We start from the raw sequence: 20457 nt of genomic DNA on the forward strand, positions 1-20457 counted from the left end.
ATGAGCCACATGAAATCCTGTTTCCTACTTCTGACAAGCCCGAGGTTTCAAAAGTGGGGAGTTAACATCCCTGACTTCTACTTTCCCATTTATGAGTGGCAAGGTGGGCTGGTCATTTTATCTCACTCCTTAATAGTAGTTCTACTCTTTAGAAAACCTGCATGGTTTAACATATATTTGTATTTTTTAAAATCAATTAAAATAGATTTTCAGGGCATTTTAAGCAGATGTAATAAGTAGATTTATTGGTGTGGAGCGCAGTTGTTCTTCTCTAAATAGCTCCTTTACCTTCACTATGACATATAAACATGTCCTTTTGCTTTGCTAAAAGATCATATGGAATCATATCCCAAGCTGCCCATAACTTAAGAGTTTTGTGTTTAGCTTCAAAGCAGCTTTTAGGGCATCAGACTAAGCAAGTTTTTGGTCTGACAGCAAGGCTCTACAATCTCTGTAAGGCACATGATCAGAGAGGGAAGTGGTGAACAGGAACTGCCCTTACTACTCTCATGTTTTGTTGACTCTGTCACAGATTTCCTATATGACCTTGACCAAGTTTTTAAAACTATTTCCTAATTCCCTGTACAGTATTCTGGGGTAATAATTCTCCATGTCAGAAGTATCTGAATATAATTTTTTTGCTAAATGTCTTCCATGCTAAGACTTCTAAGTAATATACTCTTTCAAAGAAAATTAACTTTCTGCTAAAGAAGCAGTTGCTCTACTGATTATAAACAAACATTGTTTATATTTTTAACCTTGCTTTATCAGAGATCTTGCTCTGATATGTCTGTATGTTGTACCCTATGCTTTCACCTACACATCAGTACTTTTCTGCCCCTTATATTAGATATTTTTACAAACATTTTGATCAGCTATAGCACGTTTGGTGCTAGTTACTGTAGAATTAGACCTCCTATGTTCTGGGAAGAAAAGATGGGGAGAAAGGAATGGAGCAGCAATCCTTGTACACACACAAAAAGGAAATCTATGGGCTAAATAACTGAAGAATGGAATGAAAGGCATATGAATATAAAGAGCATACTTTCAAAGACTGTTTTAGCCACAGGCCTTTTCATGTCAAATATCTGGTGTATCCAGGCTGTAAAAAGCAAAGCAGGAATTTCTAGGATTGATTTTCATCTCTTTAACTCATCCCTTTCCTTTGCCCATTTGCTCTCGTAAGACAGATCCAGAGTGTGCAACAGGAAACCAAGCAAAAACAATACAAGAAAAACGCATTTTAATTTTAGCCACACAGCTGCTTCTGGGTTCTTTAAATACACTCCTCTCTAAGTGCTTCCATACACCAAGATATCCAAGTGCTCTAGACAGGCTGAGTCTCAACTGCAAACTCATTCCACAACTAATCTCTGTCTGGCATTGTTACAGCAATCAAATCAAGTTGGTCAAATGCCTAGTTGGGGTAAACTGGGTGCTTATCCAAGGGCTCTCTGCTATGTGACTTGAAATGATGAGCCACAGACTCCAAGTTCTTTGGGCAGAGACAGGTTTGTGGACAGGAATTAAAGACAACTTCATTTTTTCCTTATCCTCTCCCTCTGCACATTTATATACAGCATAAGAAACCAAAAATATCTTTTGAAGAAATGCCTGTGAGTGACACTGTGCCCTAGTATAATGTGACAGGTGACCTATTCTCCTTGTTCCAGTCTGCATGTAGCCTTGCCGTCTGGAAAACTATCTAGGGAATTTAAGGCCTACCAAGAGAAAAATGGCAAATCTAAAAGCTCAGTCACATACTCAGTTCTTCATCTTGGGTTGTTTTTCTCCCTATGGCTTTTGAAGGTGAAACACGCCACCTCTGAATTCCAGAGGTTTTTTACTGCCATCATGTGGAGAATTTCCTTAAAAAAAGAGAAAAGCTGTCTTCCCTGACAAGATATGATTTTTCCTGCCCTTGGCAAAACTGAAAGAATCTAATTCAGTCTTACATCTACACAGAGCTAGTCCTGGAGTCTCAAATGCCATAACATCTGGTAAATATTCAACCGTCCTTAGTACATTTTGCTTTTGCCCTATTGAAACAGTTTATTTGGTGGCACAGCAGAGCTGGACAAGATTGTGACAGCCAGAGTATGCCTGTCATTTCTGATATTCCATTACAGGTTTCTTTCTCTGGTCTGCAGAAACATACAAGCACTTAATATCAATGCTGTGTCTCTCCATGTAGCAATGCTACAAAGAAAAACAATATTACAGCAGGGTATCACAGATCCAATTACATAAATTATCTTGGGATCAGAAATACACATTTTTCAGGCATTCCTATTCCCACTATGCAATCCTCCATTTTATCTGACCACTATAACAATCACACTTGAGAAATCTGATAAACAAAAAAAACTGTTCCAGGAGGTTGGAAATTTAGAGGGCTATATTAATTTTAATAAAAGAAGAGTATTTCTACATTCCAGAGAAGTCCAAGATTTCAAAAGTTTTCAACAAAAACCAATTACTGTATTTCAATTAGGAATGTCACCACATTTTATACCTATTTTATTACTTTTTAATTCTGTACTGTACTGATTAATATTGTATTCACGAGGAAACTATGTAATTTTTCAGTGAGCTTTTCAGAGATATTGACAGATATTCCTTAAGGGTTCTCCCTGTATTAAGTCAATACAATCTGAAAGACAATTACTGTCAGAATATTTCATAGAAACTCTGTTATTTTCCCAAAGACATACAAAAAGTGGTCCCATTTTCAAAACTGGTGAGCCCCCAGTAGCTCCTCATAAATTCAGCACAACAGAAATCAGCCTTGCACATAGATTAGAAATCAAATTTATATCTTCTGTCCATTCTGCTATATAATTTTAAATAAAAACTGGGTTTTAGTTTCTCCCTGACCATAAGCTGCAAACAGTAATTAGGGACCTCAGCAGGGTCCATAAATGACTCCAGAACAAAAGCACATTTTAATTGATACTGACATTCCCCTAACAAGACTTCTTCAGAAGATCTTCCACACTCACCAAGTGAAAAAAGTTAAAAGACCTTTTTAAAAGGTCTGAAGATCTGTGAAGTACTACCACCATGGCATCGCCTTTTTCTAGTGTCATAAAAATCTGTCCAGATTTGGCTACATTATAACAGTCACTGTAGAAATCAGCACTTAGCAGATTTTTCTCGATCTGCTCCCATAAGCGCTCACAATTCCTGTAGCACTGGACACAAACTGTTCAGAGTTTTGCTGTGCTAGTCAGTACAGTGCAGGTTTCTAAGTTAAAGGTAAAATATATCCCACTACTGCTCCCTATAATAGGGGAACATACTTTGCCCTGCAAACCAAGAGGCAGTTCTATATTTGGCTTTCAGATGGTTCTAGTAATTCTGAATGTTTCACAATCATACTGTTAGGCAAAGCTTCAACCACTACTAAGAGAACCCCCAGACACCAGATTAGCTCAGGCATTTAACATAACAAGCCCACAGGGAAAGCAACTGAGTCACAGTGGCATCTGAGCTTCTCAGAAAGCCTCCATCCAGTCTATATGCCAGGCTCATGTGTCCATAGTGTGAGGCACAGCACAGGGCTGGATCAGTGTTACCACATCATATGATCTCCTACTGACTGGGCTGTAGGAAATGTAATCCTTCTATGTGCAACTAATATGGTTGGTCTTTAATCCTCTGCAGCACAGGTCTGTACCAAAGGTTCAACATTCAAGTTTTCTTCTGCATGAAGTCCATTTTTTATCCTTGTATATAAAGTTACAAATTCATGCCTTTTCATTTGCTTGCAAAAATGATGAAAATAACAGGCCAAAATCTTTACCAAAATCATAATCTCAAACACAGCATGTCAAATATAGTTCCCAAAAATTAGGAAAATACCGATTTGAGATCACCAATTCATCCTTGGTTCTGCTATGTTATACATTTATGATCCCAGGATTTCTTTAATTACCTACTGATATCTTAGTGTTTTTCTGCAAACAAAGTGTCATTCAGTTGAATGACTAAACGGTAAGGGGAATAAAACATGTAGAGAATTAGGCTGTTGTTTGTAGTATTCCTATCTCATATTAGTTGCCCTTGATACATAAATAAAGAATCACAGACTCACAGAATATTTTGAGTTGGAAGGAGACTACAAGGATCATCAAAGTCCAGCTACTGTCCCTGCACAGGACAGCCCCAAGAATCACACATTTACCTAAACAAATTACATTATTTTAAAGTAAGATTTGTGACTCCTTATTGTAATCCGATGTAAATTAGACAACGGCCTTTTTACCCGAAAAAAAAAAAGTCCATAGGCAGTCCTTGATTGGACTAAATTTGTCCTTCTCGATGTCCTGTAATCCAAAGAGACTGACGACACCCAGTGGTTATTACAAGAAACGCAGGCATACAGAAGCCATGCAGAATGTGAAGATGCTTATCTCAGTGCTCAGGTTGACAAAATTAAGATGCAACTAGAAAAATGAAGACACTGGACAAGTTACAATCCATACTAAAGAGTCTGTAGAGATGGTCGTAGAAAACTCAACACTTACCAAAAAAAAACTCCCAAAGCCACCATCAACATCTGAAATATAAACCCAAAAAATTTTTGAACACCAGGAAAACATGACATCTAGCCTGCTTTGGAACAAATAGTAGCTCTTCCATGGCAACAGTTTTAATCCTGTAGATCCTTCCCCCAGAAAAAAAACCTACTATAATGAGGAGATATCCCTGAGAGCACTGCACTGATTAAGTAAAGGTATCCTTCTACACCCTGTAGCTTTCCACACTCTGTATTGAAGAGTAGACAGAGAGGATGACTGTGCTGGGGAGGTGAGGGAACACAGAAGGCCTTGCTGCTCTCCAGAGCACTCTGGACTGCTGCAATGCTCTGATGCTGCAAGGGTTAAAAGCAGCCACTGGGGCTGCTCTTTTGCACTGCTTCCCCAAATCCTCAGTTGGCCCAAAGTCTAGAAGTTGTAAAGGGAATATTAAATCCACCTTTGTTCTCCTCCAACATAAAACAGTGTAGAAGAGTGTAAGAGCATCAAAAGTGCTTTATTATTGCTATGCCAACTTTGTTAATCATTTGTTATTTTTAAATTACCTTCATTCCGCCTTGTCTTTAATTGGATATATTTATGGTAAAGATGAAGCTGCAGATGGATATAACAATATGAAAGATTTGTACTTTGAAAAGAATACATACCTAAAGTTGAAATTTAGAAGAAAAGGAGCCATTACTAAAGTACTTTCATTAGAGAAAAATCTTGCTAAGTCAACTTCTGGGTGAAATTCTATGATCTGTGACAGACTGCAGGTGAGAGCACATGATCACACAATGTTTCCTGGTTTGATATTTATGAAAAGATATTAATTATTAACAAAATACATACGTGGAATGTCCTTTCAAAAAGATTTTGAGCTTTAATATTGTTTAATGTCCAACAACACACTTTGTCTGGATGAATTAATTCTTTTGTTGAGACCATGAAAATTTATGAGGCATCATTTAAACAATATTCTTCTATTTATATATTAAAATTACAGAAGTAACAAAGATACATGTATTAAAATATCATAAAAATTAGACTGGTTCAATGAAGTCAGGTGAATAAAGCTATTTATTTGTAAACTAACTTAATACAATGTAGCACTTGTTAAATTGTATTTTGTCTGTGATAGCAAAACAAAGCAGAGAGTATATGAAGAAAAAAGATTGAGTACATGGTGTTTTCAGACCTAACCTTTCCAGTTCAGACAGTGAAATATGAAACTACATTCTTCTGATCTGGCTATGCTTTACTTCCTAAGTTTGCCAAACATTTCTTTCTACCACTGTGTTAGGACAAAAGATTCTTTGTCCCACATGCATTTATGAAGTCTATGCATCAACACCTTTATTAATTGTTCAGTAAGCAGACATTATTTAACCACCTAATAAGATAAAAACTTGCCTTTGTCACTCTTAAGCCATGACAGATGATTTCTGCATCTTCTCCTGAAAGAAGATATTCAACACCTTTTTTTAATAAGTGTTGAAACACCTACACTGAATAAACATGCAGTCATACTTCACTCACATTCTTTTCACTCTTTTCCTGTTGTATGACCAGAATAAACAGGGAAGTGAACAAAAAGTTAATTCTTATTCATCAAAACACTCACCTTTAGCATAAACAAATCAACCACTGTATAACATAAGGAAAAAGGAAAACATCCTGTTGCCACTGACTGTAATCACTGAACTCACACAGTAAATGAGACCTTGGATCAGTGAAGAATCAAATAAAATGAAAAGGGAGAGAAGAGGCAGTGACAGAAATATTATTTAAACTACAAAACCAGCATATTTGGAGGAGGAAGAATTTAGATGATGTTCAAGATAAACCTAAGGTTTAAGTCAACCTTATTCAGGGACAATTTGGGTGATAAGATTTCATTCATTTAGAACAGAGGTTTACCTTGACTATCCAAGAAAACTTCTCTATTAAACAGTAATAACAGTATTTCAGTTATCCTACCTGTTGCCCCTTGGAGGAAGGCCTGGTATCACACATTCCAAATCTGTTCTGAATCACCGGAACTGAACAGCATGCTGTCTGTCCCAAACACAGGCCACTTGCTCTCTGGTGAGCTGTTTTCACTGAGCACCCACACATACTCCTTATCCTGAGAAATCCAGCCTCTGGAGAGGACAGTAAGGGTTGTTTCTGGGTACAAGGCAACCCAGGACCATGCCTGTACAAATAAGATGATACAACAGCATTCTTAGCATGCTTTTCCTCAGAACTCAAACTCCTGAACAGTAAGGCATCCAAATCCAGACTCTAGAGATCACACATCTCACACTACAGCTTAGATGCACTCAGCATTAAGTGCTCAAAAACACATCCTAAGAGTCACTAGTGTTCTCTCACAGCATTTCAGATTGGTAGGACTGGAACCCAGCAGTGCCATATTTTTTAAAATGACAGTGTCATTTCACGCAACATCAGACATTTTTGTGTTGCATTTGGCAAGTTGTTTATGAGACTATGCTGAGATTAAAGGTCTTTCTCTTTCTCATTCAGGAATTTCTTAGATCTTGTTGACCTCTTTAATCAGCACATTTCAGGTTCTTTAACAAGACCATCATAACAATGAAAGTGTTTCTTTCCATTTCTATTTAAGGAATTAATTTTGTATTTGCTCAGGTCTTCCTCATAGCCTTTTCAGTTTTCTCTAATGAAATGGCTTTCATATCCAAATGCAAAATACTCTGACAGATTTCTGGGTGCTGGTAGCATTTATGGAGTTCTCAGAACAAGAATAGCTACTCTAGTTTTTTCATTGAACCAGGGACTCAGTTCCTCTTATTTATTTGCCCTTGGTTTATGTGCAGTCCATGTAAACCAAATCCATGTATTTTATACTTCCCAGCCATGTAAAAGTTGGTTGGTTTTTTGTTTTCACTCATAACAGGAAAAAGTGATTCCTCCTCTGTACTCGGCATTGATGAAACCATACCTTGAATTCCGTGTCCAATTCTATGTCCCTCCTGTGAAAAACGCCAATCACTTGTTTTTAAAATTTTTAAAAGTTTAATAGTAATAAAATGGTTATAAAATAGCAATACAATTAGAGTAATAATAATTTGGACAAATTGAATTAGGACAATATGAGACAATAAAGGCAAAGAGTTACGGACATCCGGGTACCTTTTTCTGGGCAGCACGAGCCTGAACAAAGGATTAACCCTTAAAAACAATAGCCTGTTGCATATTCATACACTTCATACATGATGCATAAATTCCATTCAAATAGAGGATTCTGTCTGGTCATCATCAACTTCTTCCTCCGAATCCTAACAGCGCCTTCGAGGCAGGAAGAAGTTCATTTCTTCTGATAAGAGGGCAATAAATTCTTCTTCTCTGAAAGATTTAGGTGTCCTGTGGCTGCTATCGTGCTGCGAGTCCTTTCTTTTTAAAAAAAGTATCCTACATAGCATCGTTTCTATTTTAACAATTTTTATAACCTAAAACTATATTTAACACAGTACTTAAGAGAATTAATACAGCATTACTTTCTAACACAACACATATAATATTCATTTTAATATTTGGAAAAAGCCAATCATAAAATACATGCATTTTTCACACCTCCCTTCAGGAAAAGACACTGAGGTGCTAGAGTGAGTCAGGAGAAGGGTGATGAAGGTGGTGAAGGATCTAGAGCACAAGTTCTGTGAGGAGCAGAAGGGGGTGTTCAGCCCAGAAAAAAGGAGACTCCGGGGTGACCCTATCACTGTCACAAGGAGGCTGACAGGAGGCTGTAGCCACACAGGGTTTGGCCTCCTCTCCCAGCAACCAGAGACAAGAGGAGTCTCAAGCTGTGCCAGAGGAGGTTCAGGTTGGAGATGAGAAGGAATTCCTTCACAAAAAGGATTACTAGACATTGGAACAGGTTGCCCAAGGAGGTGATGGAGTCACCGTACCTGAAAGTATCTAAGATTGGATGTAGCACTTGATCGAGTTGACACGATGGTGTTAGGTCATAGGTTGGACTCGATGACCCAAGGTCTTTTCCAACCTAACTGATTCTGTGATTCCTTTTTTCGCCCTGTTTTCCCTCACTGAGACAAGTTTGAGACCTCTCTGATGCTGTTTCCTTCATATTTCCTCTCACATTCATGGACTGAGAGAGGCTGCACAAACACCTAACCTTCTGTGTGGGGAAGAATCGTACTTTTTTGTACAGCATTCAGGAGGCGCAGCGCCATTCCGAACTCCGGGCTCCGCTCAGCCCGCCCGGCTCCCTCACGGCCGCGGCTGCGGCACGCAGCTGCCTCACGGCCCGCTCTCCGGCCGACCGCTCTGCGCATGCGCGCTCGGGGCGCGGCGGCCGTGCTCTTCGTCGGTGGCCGTGAGGGCGGGGCGTGCCCGGAGCGGGTGCGGCGCATGCGCGGCGCGGCTGAGCTGTGGCGGCCCCGCGCCCAGGTGAGGGGCAGCCCGGCCCGGCCCGGCCCGGCCCGGCGTGGCCTGGCGTGGCCTGGCCTGGCGGGAGGCGGCGGCCGGCCGTGGCCGTGGCCGTGAGCGAGTAGTGGCGGCCCTGGGGCCCCGGGACTGTGCTGTACCTGGTGCGCCTCGCCCTGTGGCGGGGCGGTGGCTCGGGACCGGCAGCCGAGTGGCTCGGCCCGACTGCGCGGGCTCTCCTCGTGCCGCAGGAGTCTGGCGTGCGGGCCCGGGAGGCGGTTGGGTGGTATCAGCGGCACGGACAGCCCCGGACGACGGTGTGGGCGCCCGGTTGTAAGGGCGGTGCGCGGCCCAGGTCCTGCTCTGACCCGGGGATGAGCAGGAGGTTTCTCACGCGCGTGCCTCGGGGGAGTGGCACTTCTGGTTTGTTTCTTTTCGGTTGTGGTTGTGGTGTTTTGCCTTTTTCTGTGAGAGAAGATGGTGTGTCAGCCCTTTCTAAAGCTTCGCTTAATGCAAAGCTGGCAGATGAGGTGTTCTTACTTTATTTTTAGTCCTCTTTCTTGTTTTGGTTTGAGGTGGCCTTGGTTTTTTGGGGTTTTATTTTAGATTAGCATTTCTGCTTATCACTTTCTTAAAAAATACATTTGTTTTGGAAAAGGTTAAGTGATGAAAGCGTGGATCAGGTCTTAAACTACTTCTTCCATTGCAAGGATAGCATCTAGATTGTGCTTGTGTAACCATGTTTGTTCCATACCTGTTAGCAGGCAGGCAGGTGTGACTGAAGATGGAAAGTAAAAGTGATGCAAGTGGCTACTTGAGGAAATTTTCTTCTGCTGACCATAATTCTATCATTCCTGTAATAGACAGTCATATTCCCATTTCAGAACTCAGTACTGGTGCTAAGACTCGGTATTTTGGAGCACGCTTCTAACAAAGGTGGCAGGGCCTGAGGAAGAAACTTGGATTTTGGTGTAGATTATTTCAGAATGTCTGTTGCAATGTCATTTGAAGCAGCTTGTACTGCATGTTGCTGCTGATAGACTGCTGGCCTGAGTATGATGCAGACTCCAGAGTTCCTGTTTTTGTAATTTAAATATAAAACTTAACATTGAGACATAACTTCAGTGGGTTACTTTATAGGAAAATAATTTCTACAAATAATAGTAGAAATTATTTCTGCACTTAATTATGTCAGTTTTCTGTTAGCCAGTTTCTCAATTACCTTCTTTAAGAGAAGCAGAAACTTAGTCTTACTGGACGCTGCCTACCTTCAGAAAGCAGCTGAAGGTTGTGAGAGTATGTAGCGTGAGAGGCCACAATGTTACTATGTTTTTCTGATTTTCATAGCTTTTAGTTTCAGCCTTTCAGTGTTTTCATTCTGGGTGTGAGCATTTCTAAGGCTCTGTCTCCCCTAGGAATGTATTGCAGTATGTGTTGCTCTTTTAGTAGCAGATTTCTTTAGCCCCCAGTGTGTTCGCTGGTCACTCATTCTTTTCTCTGATGACTTACTCTACTCTTGAGAATGAAACAAACTGTATTCGCAAAACCACAGCTTTGCAGGTTCAGCTGTATTTATTGTAAGAGCTTCACCCAGCACAACTGTCTTGTTTTGCAATTCAGCCCTTAGGACAACAAAGTAAGATAAATAATGCCCTGAGTAATTCCCGTTCTTGAAATAAATGTTGTTTATGAATAGCCTTTAATTTTTAGTTTGTTTTTGGGGTGGAAAGACATGTCCAGTACATTAGCTTTTGATCTGAATTTCATTCTTTCAGCATTTTGAAATATTTCTTAAAGTCTGCAGTTAGATCACTGGCAGTATAAAGGGAGATATGCAGCTATCCTCCATTGTTATCTTATAGTGATGGAACTTTAGATTCAGATAAAGTCCTTTTATTGTTCTTAACTGTTTTTGTAGTTCCTCAATGGAAAAGGTGTTGAAAACTGTCCACGGCACCATGGAAACACTCAGACAAAACAGTCATCTACTGACACTGGTGAGGAATTGTTGGGCAGAGTGAGGGAAATGAAGAGCTTCAACCATCGCTCCAGCATGGCAGCAGCAGAATCTGACAAAGACTCCGGATATTCAGGTTTAGAAGAACACTGTGTTACCTTTTTTGTGTGTTACCATGCTGAGGCTATGCTTTAATTGGTGGTGTTTAACAAATCTGAGTAACCCCTTCCAGTTTGTGTCTCATTACCTTGGAGGGTCTTTCTATGCAAGATAGGTTTCACCTGCAATCAGCTTACCACCAAAGTTTTATGAATGGAACATTACCAAATTACAAAGTTCATCCTGTGAATTGAATGGCATGGGAATTTAGAATTAATGGAATAATCTTAGACTCTAGAGTCTAGAAGTGGAGATGTCAAAATTACTTTTTCTTTGCAGTGATGAATGAATTGTTTGATTATACTGCCCAGTGTTTCTCATGATCTGACCATATTGTCAGTAGAGCCTGATAAACCAGAGGGTAATGGTTATAACATCAGTAAAATAATAGACATGATGTGCCATTTTAGTACTCAACAAAACTGTGAAAAAATGACCTTTAAACATGAAAAAAAAGTACTTTCTATGAAAAGTTACCTGCTTCACTGAGTTTTAGATAAAATTTCAAGACACCAAATGCCTGCATCGCAAACTGTGGATGTGGCAATGCTGGAGCCTGTAGTGCTTTCCTTATCAGTTTTTAGACTAATGCAACCTTCATGATACTATGCAGTCCCTTGGAGACTAAGTACAAAAGAGCAGAAAGTAATAGATTTTTGGTGTAGAAAATGTCTGTATAAGAACTGACCTGAAATACAAAGCCTTTTATTAGAGGCTGCCTGACAGCTGTCATAGCAGCTTTAATTTTGTTGATATTACAGAACTAAACTTTATTGTTCTTTATGGCAACTTGGTTGAAGGAGGCAGAATATTAGAACTGAAAGGCATGTAAGCATGTTGCATGTGGAACAACTAACAGCTGAATTCTGCATCTGGCAGATGGAAGTTCAGAATGCCCAAGTGCTATGGAGCAGACAGACTCGGAGGATGTGCTGAATGCGCTGTGTTGGAATGCAGAGGATGGACCTTGGCAATGCCCGAGGACCACAAGCAGCTCCCTTCCTGCCCTATCTCCTATGGTTGTTATGAAAAATGTGTTGGTTAAGCAGGTAGGGAAGACGTAATGTCTTGAAAAATATTGCATGTTCTTAATTTTTTTTTAAAAACATTTTTCCTTTCAAAAAAGATTTTGTAATGTTGTTGCAGTCCAGGAAAAAAACTGGTAATTTAAGAAGTTGTAGTATGATTGTCTGTTCTTTGGAAAGGCAGCTGAAATCACTAAAATGAAATGTGAAATAGAGATACTCTGCTGAGTCTCCTAAACCTCTTTGTCTCAAAGGAATCCCACCAAAACATATCTTCATAGCATCAAAGATTAAATAGCACCTGAATAGCACCAAAGATTAAACAGAAAAGGGTGATTTGCTTTTGAAAGCTGCTGTTGTTTTATTATTCAAAAAAGATGATGAAGTAGGATGATAGGTTTGTTGCCTCATTCTTAGATTCTAGAAATGCTTCAATGGAAAACACAAATCCAGAATGTTATAAATGAAAAAGTTAAATCCTTATCTGAAATCCTTATCTGTGGTACTTCTGCTTTAATAGTTTTTTCACTTAATTGCATATGATGGCTCACATTGCACCAATTACAGCCCCTATTTATGTTCTTCAGTATTCTTGTGATGTTTAGTTCCTCCAGCACATCTGTGAGACCCCCTGTGTAACTTTAACATTTTAACACAAGGTATGAGAAGTACGGTCATATTATGAGACCTCGTGCTCTGTGCTCACTGATTTTTGGAGCAGAGCAAAAGTTTTTCAATGCTTTTTACTAGAGTACTTCTGAGAATACAGTGGGAAGGGGAAAAAAGAATATAAATCCTGATTCTTTTTCTACTGAACCCGTTATGACAACAAGCAAGACCTAATATTCCCTGTTAGCATTTAACAGATTATGCAGTTGTGGGGGAGGTGATTCTGCTTTCTAAGCATCGTGCTTTATCTTGACAAGAAACAATTTTATTTTATAGTCACATTCCTAGATGTGTGGACAAATTACTGTGTAAACAAATGCTGAAGTTTTTATTTGTAAAGTCAGGAATAGCCAAGCTTCACCAAAGGCTGATAGCCTTTGGCCCAGAGCACAAAAATTAAGACATTACCTGCCCTGATTCCAGTGTTAAACTTCAAGTTGTGTTGCAAATAAGAAAAAGTAGCTCCTAATAATAAGTAGCTTATATAGAGAGAGATATAAAAAAATACAACCACATATGTATATATAACCCTGGTAGTATAGGAGAAAGGAAATTTGGCAAGAAAGACTTGGAGATGGATAAAATGTCCACACTTGGTTCTCTTGAGCAGTGCATCGTAATATCTAACTACATATGATTAAAGACAATAATGTCAAATTGAAAAATGTTAACTACAATAAAGGAAAGCAACAAGTCTAGGTCAGAATAATAATGAAATGTCTTTCTGCCTTTTTTCATTATGCCTAGTTAGTTCAGATGGTCATCTTTTTAAAATGGTCTTTTCAACACAGCGCTCAGTTGGGCCTGCTGGATCAAAAAAAAAAATAGCAGCATCCAGTTACTGCTGTTTATTTCTTCCAGTTTCAGTTTCCACCACCATCATCCTTCCATCTTGGAACCACTGTGATCCTCTACAGTGGTTGTTACCTGCTGGCTCAATTTCACAATGTAAACAGCTAACAGTAATGATGCCAAAAAAAAAAAGTCAGGTGGTGATTAATGCCAGTGCTGATTGTGGTAAGGTTTCTGTAAGTCTTGTAAAAGTCTTTAATAAATGGGAAGGCTTTTTAGGCAAGTGACAGTGATACATCAAGAAGTTAGCTTTCACTAAAAAATGCAACAAAACACACAATTTTCAGAGTTAGTAAAATCAAAGTGGCCTTCTCTACTGAAAATGAGATTTTGAGTAGGAGAACTAGAGCAGAGTGCTATGTGAGAAGGAAAAGAAGAAAAAACAGAGATAGGAAGAAACCCAAGAGGAAGATAAACAGTTACCACAGCTCTTTTGGCCTCAATGATTATGGGGCTCTGGTGTGCTAGGTGCTGTTCAGCAGTGCAGTTAATGGCAACTTCTGGCTCCAAAGCCTTGCTTCTTAAGGCTACTTGTTCTGTCCTGTGTCTGTATGGCTACAGTATTTATATGCTTCCTCACTCCTTACATCTCCAGATATTTTTCTTTTGAATGTTCTTTCTTCTGTGTTAAGGTAGTAATATTTATTTTTACAGGTAGCTGTTCTGTACCCCTATTCCATAAGCATCTTGCCCACTGAACCAAAGAAACATTGTGTCAGAGTAGGTAATTGAATCTTATCTCCAAGTCTCAGTGTCCTAATCAGTGGGTAGTACCTGCTTTTGGTAAGTTCCAAGTCCTTTACTGGGGGAATGGACTTTAGCAAAGCATGTTAGCGTTTGCCAGTTTAAAACTTATGAGACTGGTGGAAAGGATATGGATTTCAGATGACTTAATATAGACTAAAAATAATAATACATATTTGTGGTAGCTAAAAACTGTGCCTTCAGAGCCGGCCTGCCAGTTGTGTTCCAGTTGTAAGGAATTGGAAAAGCAGCTGACAAAAATATATTAGTATAATTGTAGCAGTGATGGCTTAAATAGATTAAGAAGTGAGATTTTGCTTTAGACAGAAATAATGTCTCTTACTGGACCATTTGATGTCTTTGGAGAAAAGCAGTCATGTTTTGGGCCAGAAGGTCTCATGAAGATCTGTAGTAAGGTGTTGGAGGAAAAAGAGGTAATGTCTTGTAAAAATGGATGTTTTCCCCTATATTCCAGAGTATGGCTTGTGGGAGGGAATAAAGCCTTGGGCGTTGTTCTTGAAATAAAATGCTTTTAAGGTTTATCAGTGCACACTGTTTCCCCAGAGGCAAGAAGTTAAACTTCTCTGGGCTTACCGCAGGCTTTTCTCCTTGCATTGGTTGATATTCAGCCTTTTTTTTTTCTGTTTTATAGTTTTAAATTTACTGAAACTGTGTATTGTACTTCGGATTACAAGGCTTCCTGAACAGCTGTTGTGTATCTTAAATAACCATTTCAAAATCTTGCTATAATAATAGATTTGAGAAGATTTGAGTTGCTACCTTTCAAGAAAGAGGGAGCCTGATTTGTTCCTAAAATGTCTGTGCAATCTTTCCTTGACTCTTAAGATATTTCATAACAGAAAGCTTAATTATTTTTTCAGCTTTCCTGTTCAGTTGTAGTTTGACCCCAAGTCTGGGTAGAACTTTTAATGAACATTTTACAATATAAGCTTGCACTGTAATCCTCACTTAGGAAAGCATATATAAATTGAATTGTTTTTAAATACATCTGCTATTGCATAGTAAAAGGATTATGGATTACAGCTTTATTTCCAGCGTTACACTACACTGTCAGAAAAAGAGAAGGATGAGTTTGATAGAAAACTCTTTACACATTAATTGGATAGTACATATCAAATGTAGAAAAATGGCACAGTCCACCTGTTTTGTTTAAATTTGTTTTTATTGTCTTCTATGACACTTCTGTAAGACTTGTGGTTTTTCCCTGTTTGTGCTTCTCAGGGGAGTTCATCACAGCTCCAGTCTTGGACTGTGCAGCCATCCTTTGAAGTGATTCCAGCTCAGCCACAGCTAGTGTTTCTTCGTCCATCAATCCCACCTCCCATTAATCCTCACCCTGTTGGGAAAAAGAGAAATGACTCCACTAATTACCTGCCCATCCTGAATTCTTATCCCAAAATAGCACCACAGCCCTGCAAAAGAGATCACTCCTTTGATCTAGAAAAATGTCAGGAAACCACTTGCCATAAACGACTCTGCACAGAAGCACCCAAGATGGAGACTTCTCCTGGACTGATGAGCACAGGCTTGCCTACTAGCTCTTTTTCCCACCTACCAGTTAGCTTTAAGACCCCTCAGGATTCTAGCCAGCAAAGTTCTTCAGCACTGGTGACAAGTGGAAAACTGTCAGCTCTTCCTGGTTTTCATCGCGTTTCCAGCGACGCTCAGAAAGTGCCAGGTTTGACTCCCATTTTGCCTTTTGGAACTCTGCAGGCAGCAAAGTGCACCCTTCATGAGAGCGAGAGTGCATCACAGACTGCGGTGCCTTCTGCAGCGTGGAGCCCTCCGTTGATACCAGAAGAGATTTGCAGCACCCCTGAGCTGCTCTTGCAGCAGCAAAGCAAGTGCAGGCGCTTTCAGAACACGCTTGTTGTGCTACGCAGGTCGGGACTGCTGGAGATCACCTTAAAAACCAAGGAGCTCATTCATCAGAACCAGGTGACGCAGGCTGAACTGGACCAGCTGAAGCACCAAACACAGCTTTTCATAGAGGCAATAAAGAACAATGCTCCACAGTCATGGGCAGAGCTAGAAGCATCCCTAACAGGATCTGATAAAGCTGATAGCAACCTCGAAGACCCCACTTATCCCAACATGTAGTAAAAATGTGCATAGCTGTTGGTCAGGTTACTTCTGTGCCTCCTTTCTCCTGTCTTGGACTTCTACTTGAGCATTTTTTGAGTCCAAGATTTGTAAAGTTGCAATGCCATTAACAATTTGTCTTCAGAGCCAGCTGTGGGACTGGAATAGCATGGTGGGTTCCAGGCAGAATGGTTACTTAGTACTGCAACGTGACCTTGAATTTCATGCTAACTCTGTGTCATTTGTTGGTCTGAATAGCATGGTGGGTTCCAGACAGAATGGGTACTTAGTACTGCAGTGAGACCTTGAATTTCTTGCTAACTCTGTGTAATTCGTTGGTCTGAAGAAGTTTGTATATGTTCTGCTGGCATGTTCCCATTCTTGAAGTGAAGACAGTCATTTGCAGTATTCTGCAAGCATCTTCTTATTCCCATCTTCAGATAGTTGTTTCTGAGAGTGCAGCAGCAGAACAGGCCCCACTGTTGGGCCATCATCAGTTCCAAGTAGGTGAAGGGAGTTGGTGTGAGGTGAAAGAAGTCCTTCTCCCATCCCCTTCCTTATTTTTTTTATTTAGAGAAATTGAATAGAGAGGAGAATTTGAAGTTCAGAATATGTATTTTTAGGAAGCGGTTGCCCTAGAAAACAAGATGATGGGCTCAGGGTATGTAGAGATGAAAGGGAGGCAGAAAAAATGAAGTCCAATTGTAGCTGTTTGAGACAAGGAAAAATGAGTCTACCAGTGACCTTCTCCATTCTATTTCCACTGCTCTAATAGAGTGTAAAGGAATGAAAAACTTGCTTTGCAGGGCAATACCCTCTGACTTAGGGAGACTTAGCTGGTAGAAATCTCTCGTAGTCCTTATAGTACCACATGGACTTTTTCTCTGACAGTATGGAGGGTGGGCTGAAGTGGGTGTGCTTACAGCTAATGGGCCTTTCTGCTGGTGTAATTTGTATAAATATATATTCAATAAATCTGTGAATAAAGTTCAGCAGCTGGTTAGAAATCTCCTACTGGGCATCAGTCCAGACTTAAATAGTATTTACTGAACTAGAAAAATCCACTCTGGAACTCATACTTAAATCTGGGGCTCCTTAGGAAGCATATCCCTGGATAATGGGAAACCCTAACTCAACATCTATAAAAAAATAAGGATGTTGAAGGTCTCTGGTGATAAATGTGTCATCAGGTACCACTCTGTTCCGTTTTCTTAGCTGCCTTTATTCCTGGGAGCCCTGATAAAGCTTTAAAACAATAAGGGCTTTCCTTTCTTGGCTGCAATGTAATAAAATAGGTTAACTTGGAAATGCATTTGGAAAATTAGTTGACTACATCAGGGCCAGGATAAGTCCAGATTCTGGGCAGGATCTGAAAGTGGTCCAGTAAATTTGAACAGAAGTGTTAGCCTCTGAATGGAAACTGTAAGCAGTGAACTCACAGTTGCTTTTGATCCTCAAAGCAGCAAGATTTAGTATTAAGAAGTTAGCTGAAGACAGTCTTTGTCTAATCAATCATATGGCCTGCTGCAGCTTCAGCTGTTGCTAACAACTTACAAGTGGGGTAGCTTGATGTGTCAGACAGACTGGTTTTTGTATTAAGTTTTAATAAATGTTGGTATTTTTGATTACTTTTACTATGTCTTTTTGAAATTCTACTGTTCTAGTTGGAATGTAGGTATTTTCTGTACTTTCAAAGCCCGTTGCTAGCTCTGAATACAGTAGCCTAACACCTCTGTTATAGAACATGACCTTTTTGCTAAAACTTTACAGAAATTGACTGTGAAATATGAATGAAATAAAGTATGTACTTGAAAAGTTTGTGGATTATTTAGTGCTGTTGAACTGCAAAGTCCCTGGTTCCAAAGCATGCTTTAAATACAGCTTCACAGCAGCATGTTGCCCATGTGGGAAAGTGCAGATACAAAAGTGATACTATGATGTATCTCTCTGAAGAGAGTCATGTGAGCTTTAACAGTATCTATGAATTAAAAGGTCTTTGGGAGGAGCATGCATAAAAATGGGCTGTACAGAGCTCTAAAAATATATTGTCGTGGGTGACCACTGCCATAGATCTGTCATGAACAACCTGGAAGGATTTTTCCATCTGAGCTGTTGTCTCCATGATGACTGTACATTATGCTCACCGTCTGTGCAGGGTGAACTCCTACACTGTGTCTTAATCCTGTCAGCTGGGTATGCAGAAGTTTGAAATTGTGAAGTAAGAATCTTGGCTACTGAAAGAATTACTGGAGTAAAAAATGTTACACCCTTCTCTTGAAGAAAATTCTCCAACTAAATCCGTATACCAGCTTCTCACCAACACACATTACTTCAAAATGTGGCCATCTTTATGTGATCTTTGTTTTGTTCAAACGTTACTTGCAGGGAGAACTAGGTAGTCATGCTCAAAACATCCAGCAGCCTCGTGGCATGAGATCTTTTCCTAAGATACAAGAGCTTCTATTCAAAGCTCTTACTTGACACCAGACAAGACAACTTGAATCTCATTGCCTTATATCCAAAAAGGAGTGGCATCAATTGGAATAATTTTATTTCCTGAGATTAGAAACTCAGTGTTTGCAAATTTTATGTTCACGAAAGTATGGATACAATTCAAGCAGGAAATTCTCAGGTTTCTGTCTCTTCTGACTACCTTTTCCTTTACATGATTAAGTTTATCTGCAGTGTGTCAGGCATCTTCACCTTTATTTCACCAAGGCTAAAAAGGTGAATTTCTTCTTTTGGGTGTATTGCATCTCTCTTATTTTTCTTTCTCATGTTAAAAACAGTCTGAAAGAAACAGTATCCCTGTAGGCTTGGGCTGAGCAATCTCCTGGCATGCAAAATTTCTGGCACCCACTAGATTGAACAGAGTATGCTGTTCCTGCTTTCATTTTCATAATTTCTAGTACAAAAATGAGGGTCTCTCCCTACCTACACAATTTTTCACCCTTGCTGTACCTAGGTGATGCTTCTTTCAGGCTGTGCTGTTATGCATCCATATAGTCCCCACTGTATTGCATGATCCTGTGTGTCCAAAATGCTCATGCCCGCTTCTCTTCCCTCCTTTGAGGTATTTCCATGAGAAAAATTTAACAGTTCCAGTGTAATCTGATTCAGAAGGCAGAAGGAAACAACACCATGTGTTCAGTCTGCTCTCTTGCTGAGCAGTTTCCAAGACTTCCTCAAATTCTTGTTTGAACTAAAGCTGTTCTTAGAAGAAGTATTCTGCATTGATTTGAAAGCTCCTACAATTAAGAATCCACCCAAATTGTTTAAAGTATAATTACTTACTATTAAACACATGCCTCTTACATTGAGCCTGAATTTGTCATCTTTCCATATCCAGCTGTCAGATCTTTTGTCTTTTGTCTGCCAAACTGAAGTGCATGGTGTGACATTGCTGTTTTCGCTGTAGGCATTTTCAAACTGAACAAGTCACTCTTCAGCTTTCTTTTTAAAAGTAAGTAAATAGACTCAAGTCTTCTGGATCCTGTGTTCGTGGCACTCTCTTTGGATCCTTTACAATAATTTAAATGCATTTTTAATTCGAGCACTAATAGCAAAGCAGGACTGCTAAAAGAATTGTATAGTATCAACTCTATTGCTCCTCTACCTCATTTTTATAACAGTCTTGGCTGTGACATCAGATTTGAAATATAAATAGTCCCTGTGCCTATTGCTTCTGTGGTCGGTGAAGCCCTATAATGTTTCTACATTCCTTTGAATGCAGTTCACAGCCAGGAAACAAAGCAGGCTGGTTGTAGGAAGTGGCCAGTTGTATTCACTCATTTCCTCTGCTTCTCTCCTTTGAAACTTTTTCATCTTTAGATGAGATTTGAAAGGTAATTTCATCTTGTATTTCAATTATTGAAAATAATGTTAAATAATGTTATAGTAAAGAAGCAATTTTTAAAATAAGAACAGACAATTATGCTTAATGGATGTCTGTATACAATTCAGAAACCTTAGTTGCAACGTACTTCATACCAGAACAGTTAATTTTGTATAAATC

At 39.5% G+C, this 20457-nt stretch overlaps 1 protein-coding gene across 2 annotated transcripts; it reads left to right on the forward strand.

Annotated features, from left to right (window-relative positions):
* The first annotated feature begins 8897 nt into the window (after nt 1-8897).
* Nucleotides 8898-18257, forward strand: CIPC (CLOCK interacting pacemaker). Of its 2 annotated transcripts, none has more exons than XM_036383447.2 (4): nt 8898-8957; nt 10852-11026; nt 11929-12098; nt 15582-18257. In XM_036383447.2, the coding sequence occupies exons 1-4, from the start codon at nt 8919-8921 to the stop codon at nt 16458-16460; spliced, it is 1263 nt and encodes a 420-aa protein (XP_036239340.1). In that variant the 5' UTR covers nt 8898-8918; the 3' UTR covers nt 16461-18257. The 2 variants fall into 2 exon arrangements, with proteins under 2 accessions (XP_036239340.1, XP_036239341.1); XM_036383448.2 differs by lacking the exon at nt 8898-8957 and adding an exon at nt 9043-9356.
* Nucleotides 18258-20457: the final 2200 nt, after the last annotated feature.

The sequence above is a fragment of the Molothrus ater genome, chromosome 6 (assembly GCF_012460135.2).
Source record: "Molothrus ater isolate BHLD 08-10-18 breed brown headed cowbird chromosome 6, BPBGC_Mater_1.1, whole genome shotgun sequence".
NCBI lineage: Eukaryota > Metazoa > Chordata > Aves > Passeriformes > Icteridae > Molothrus > Molothrus ater.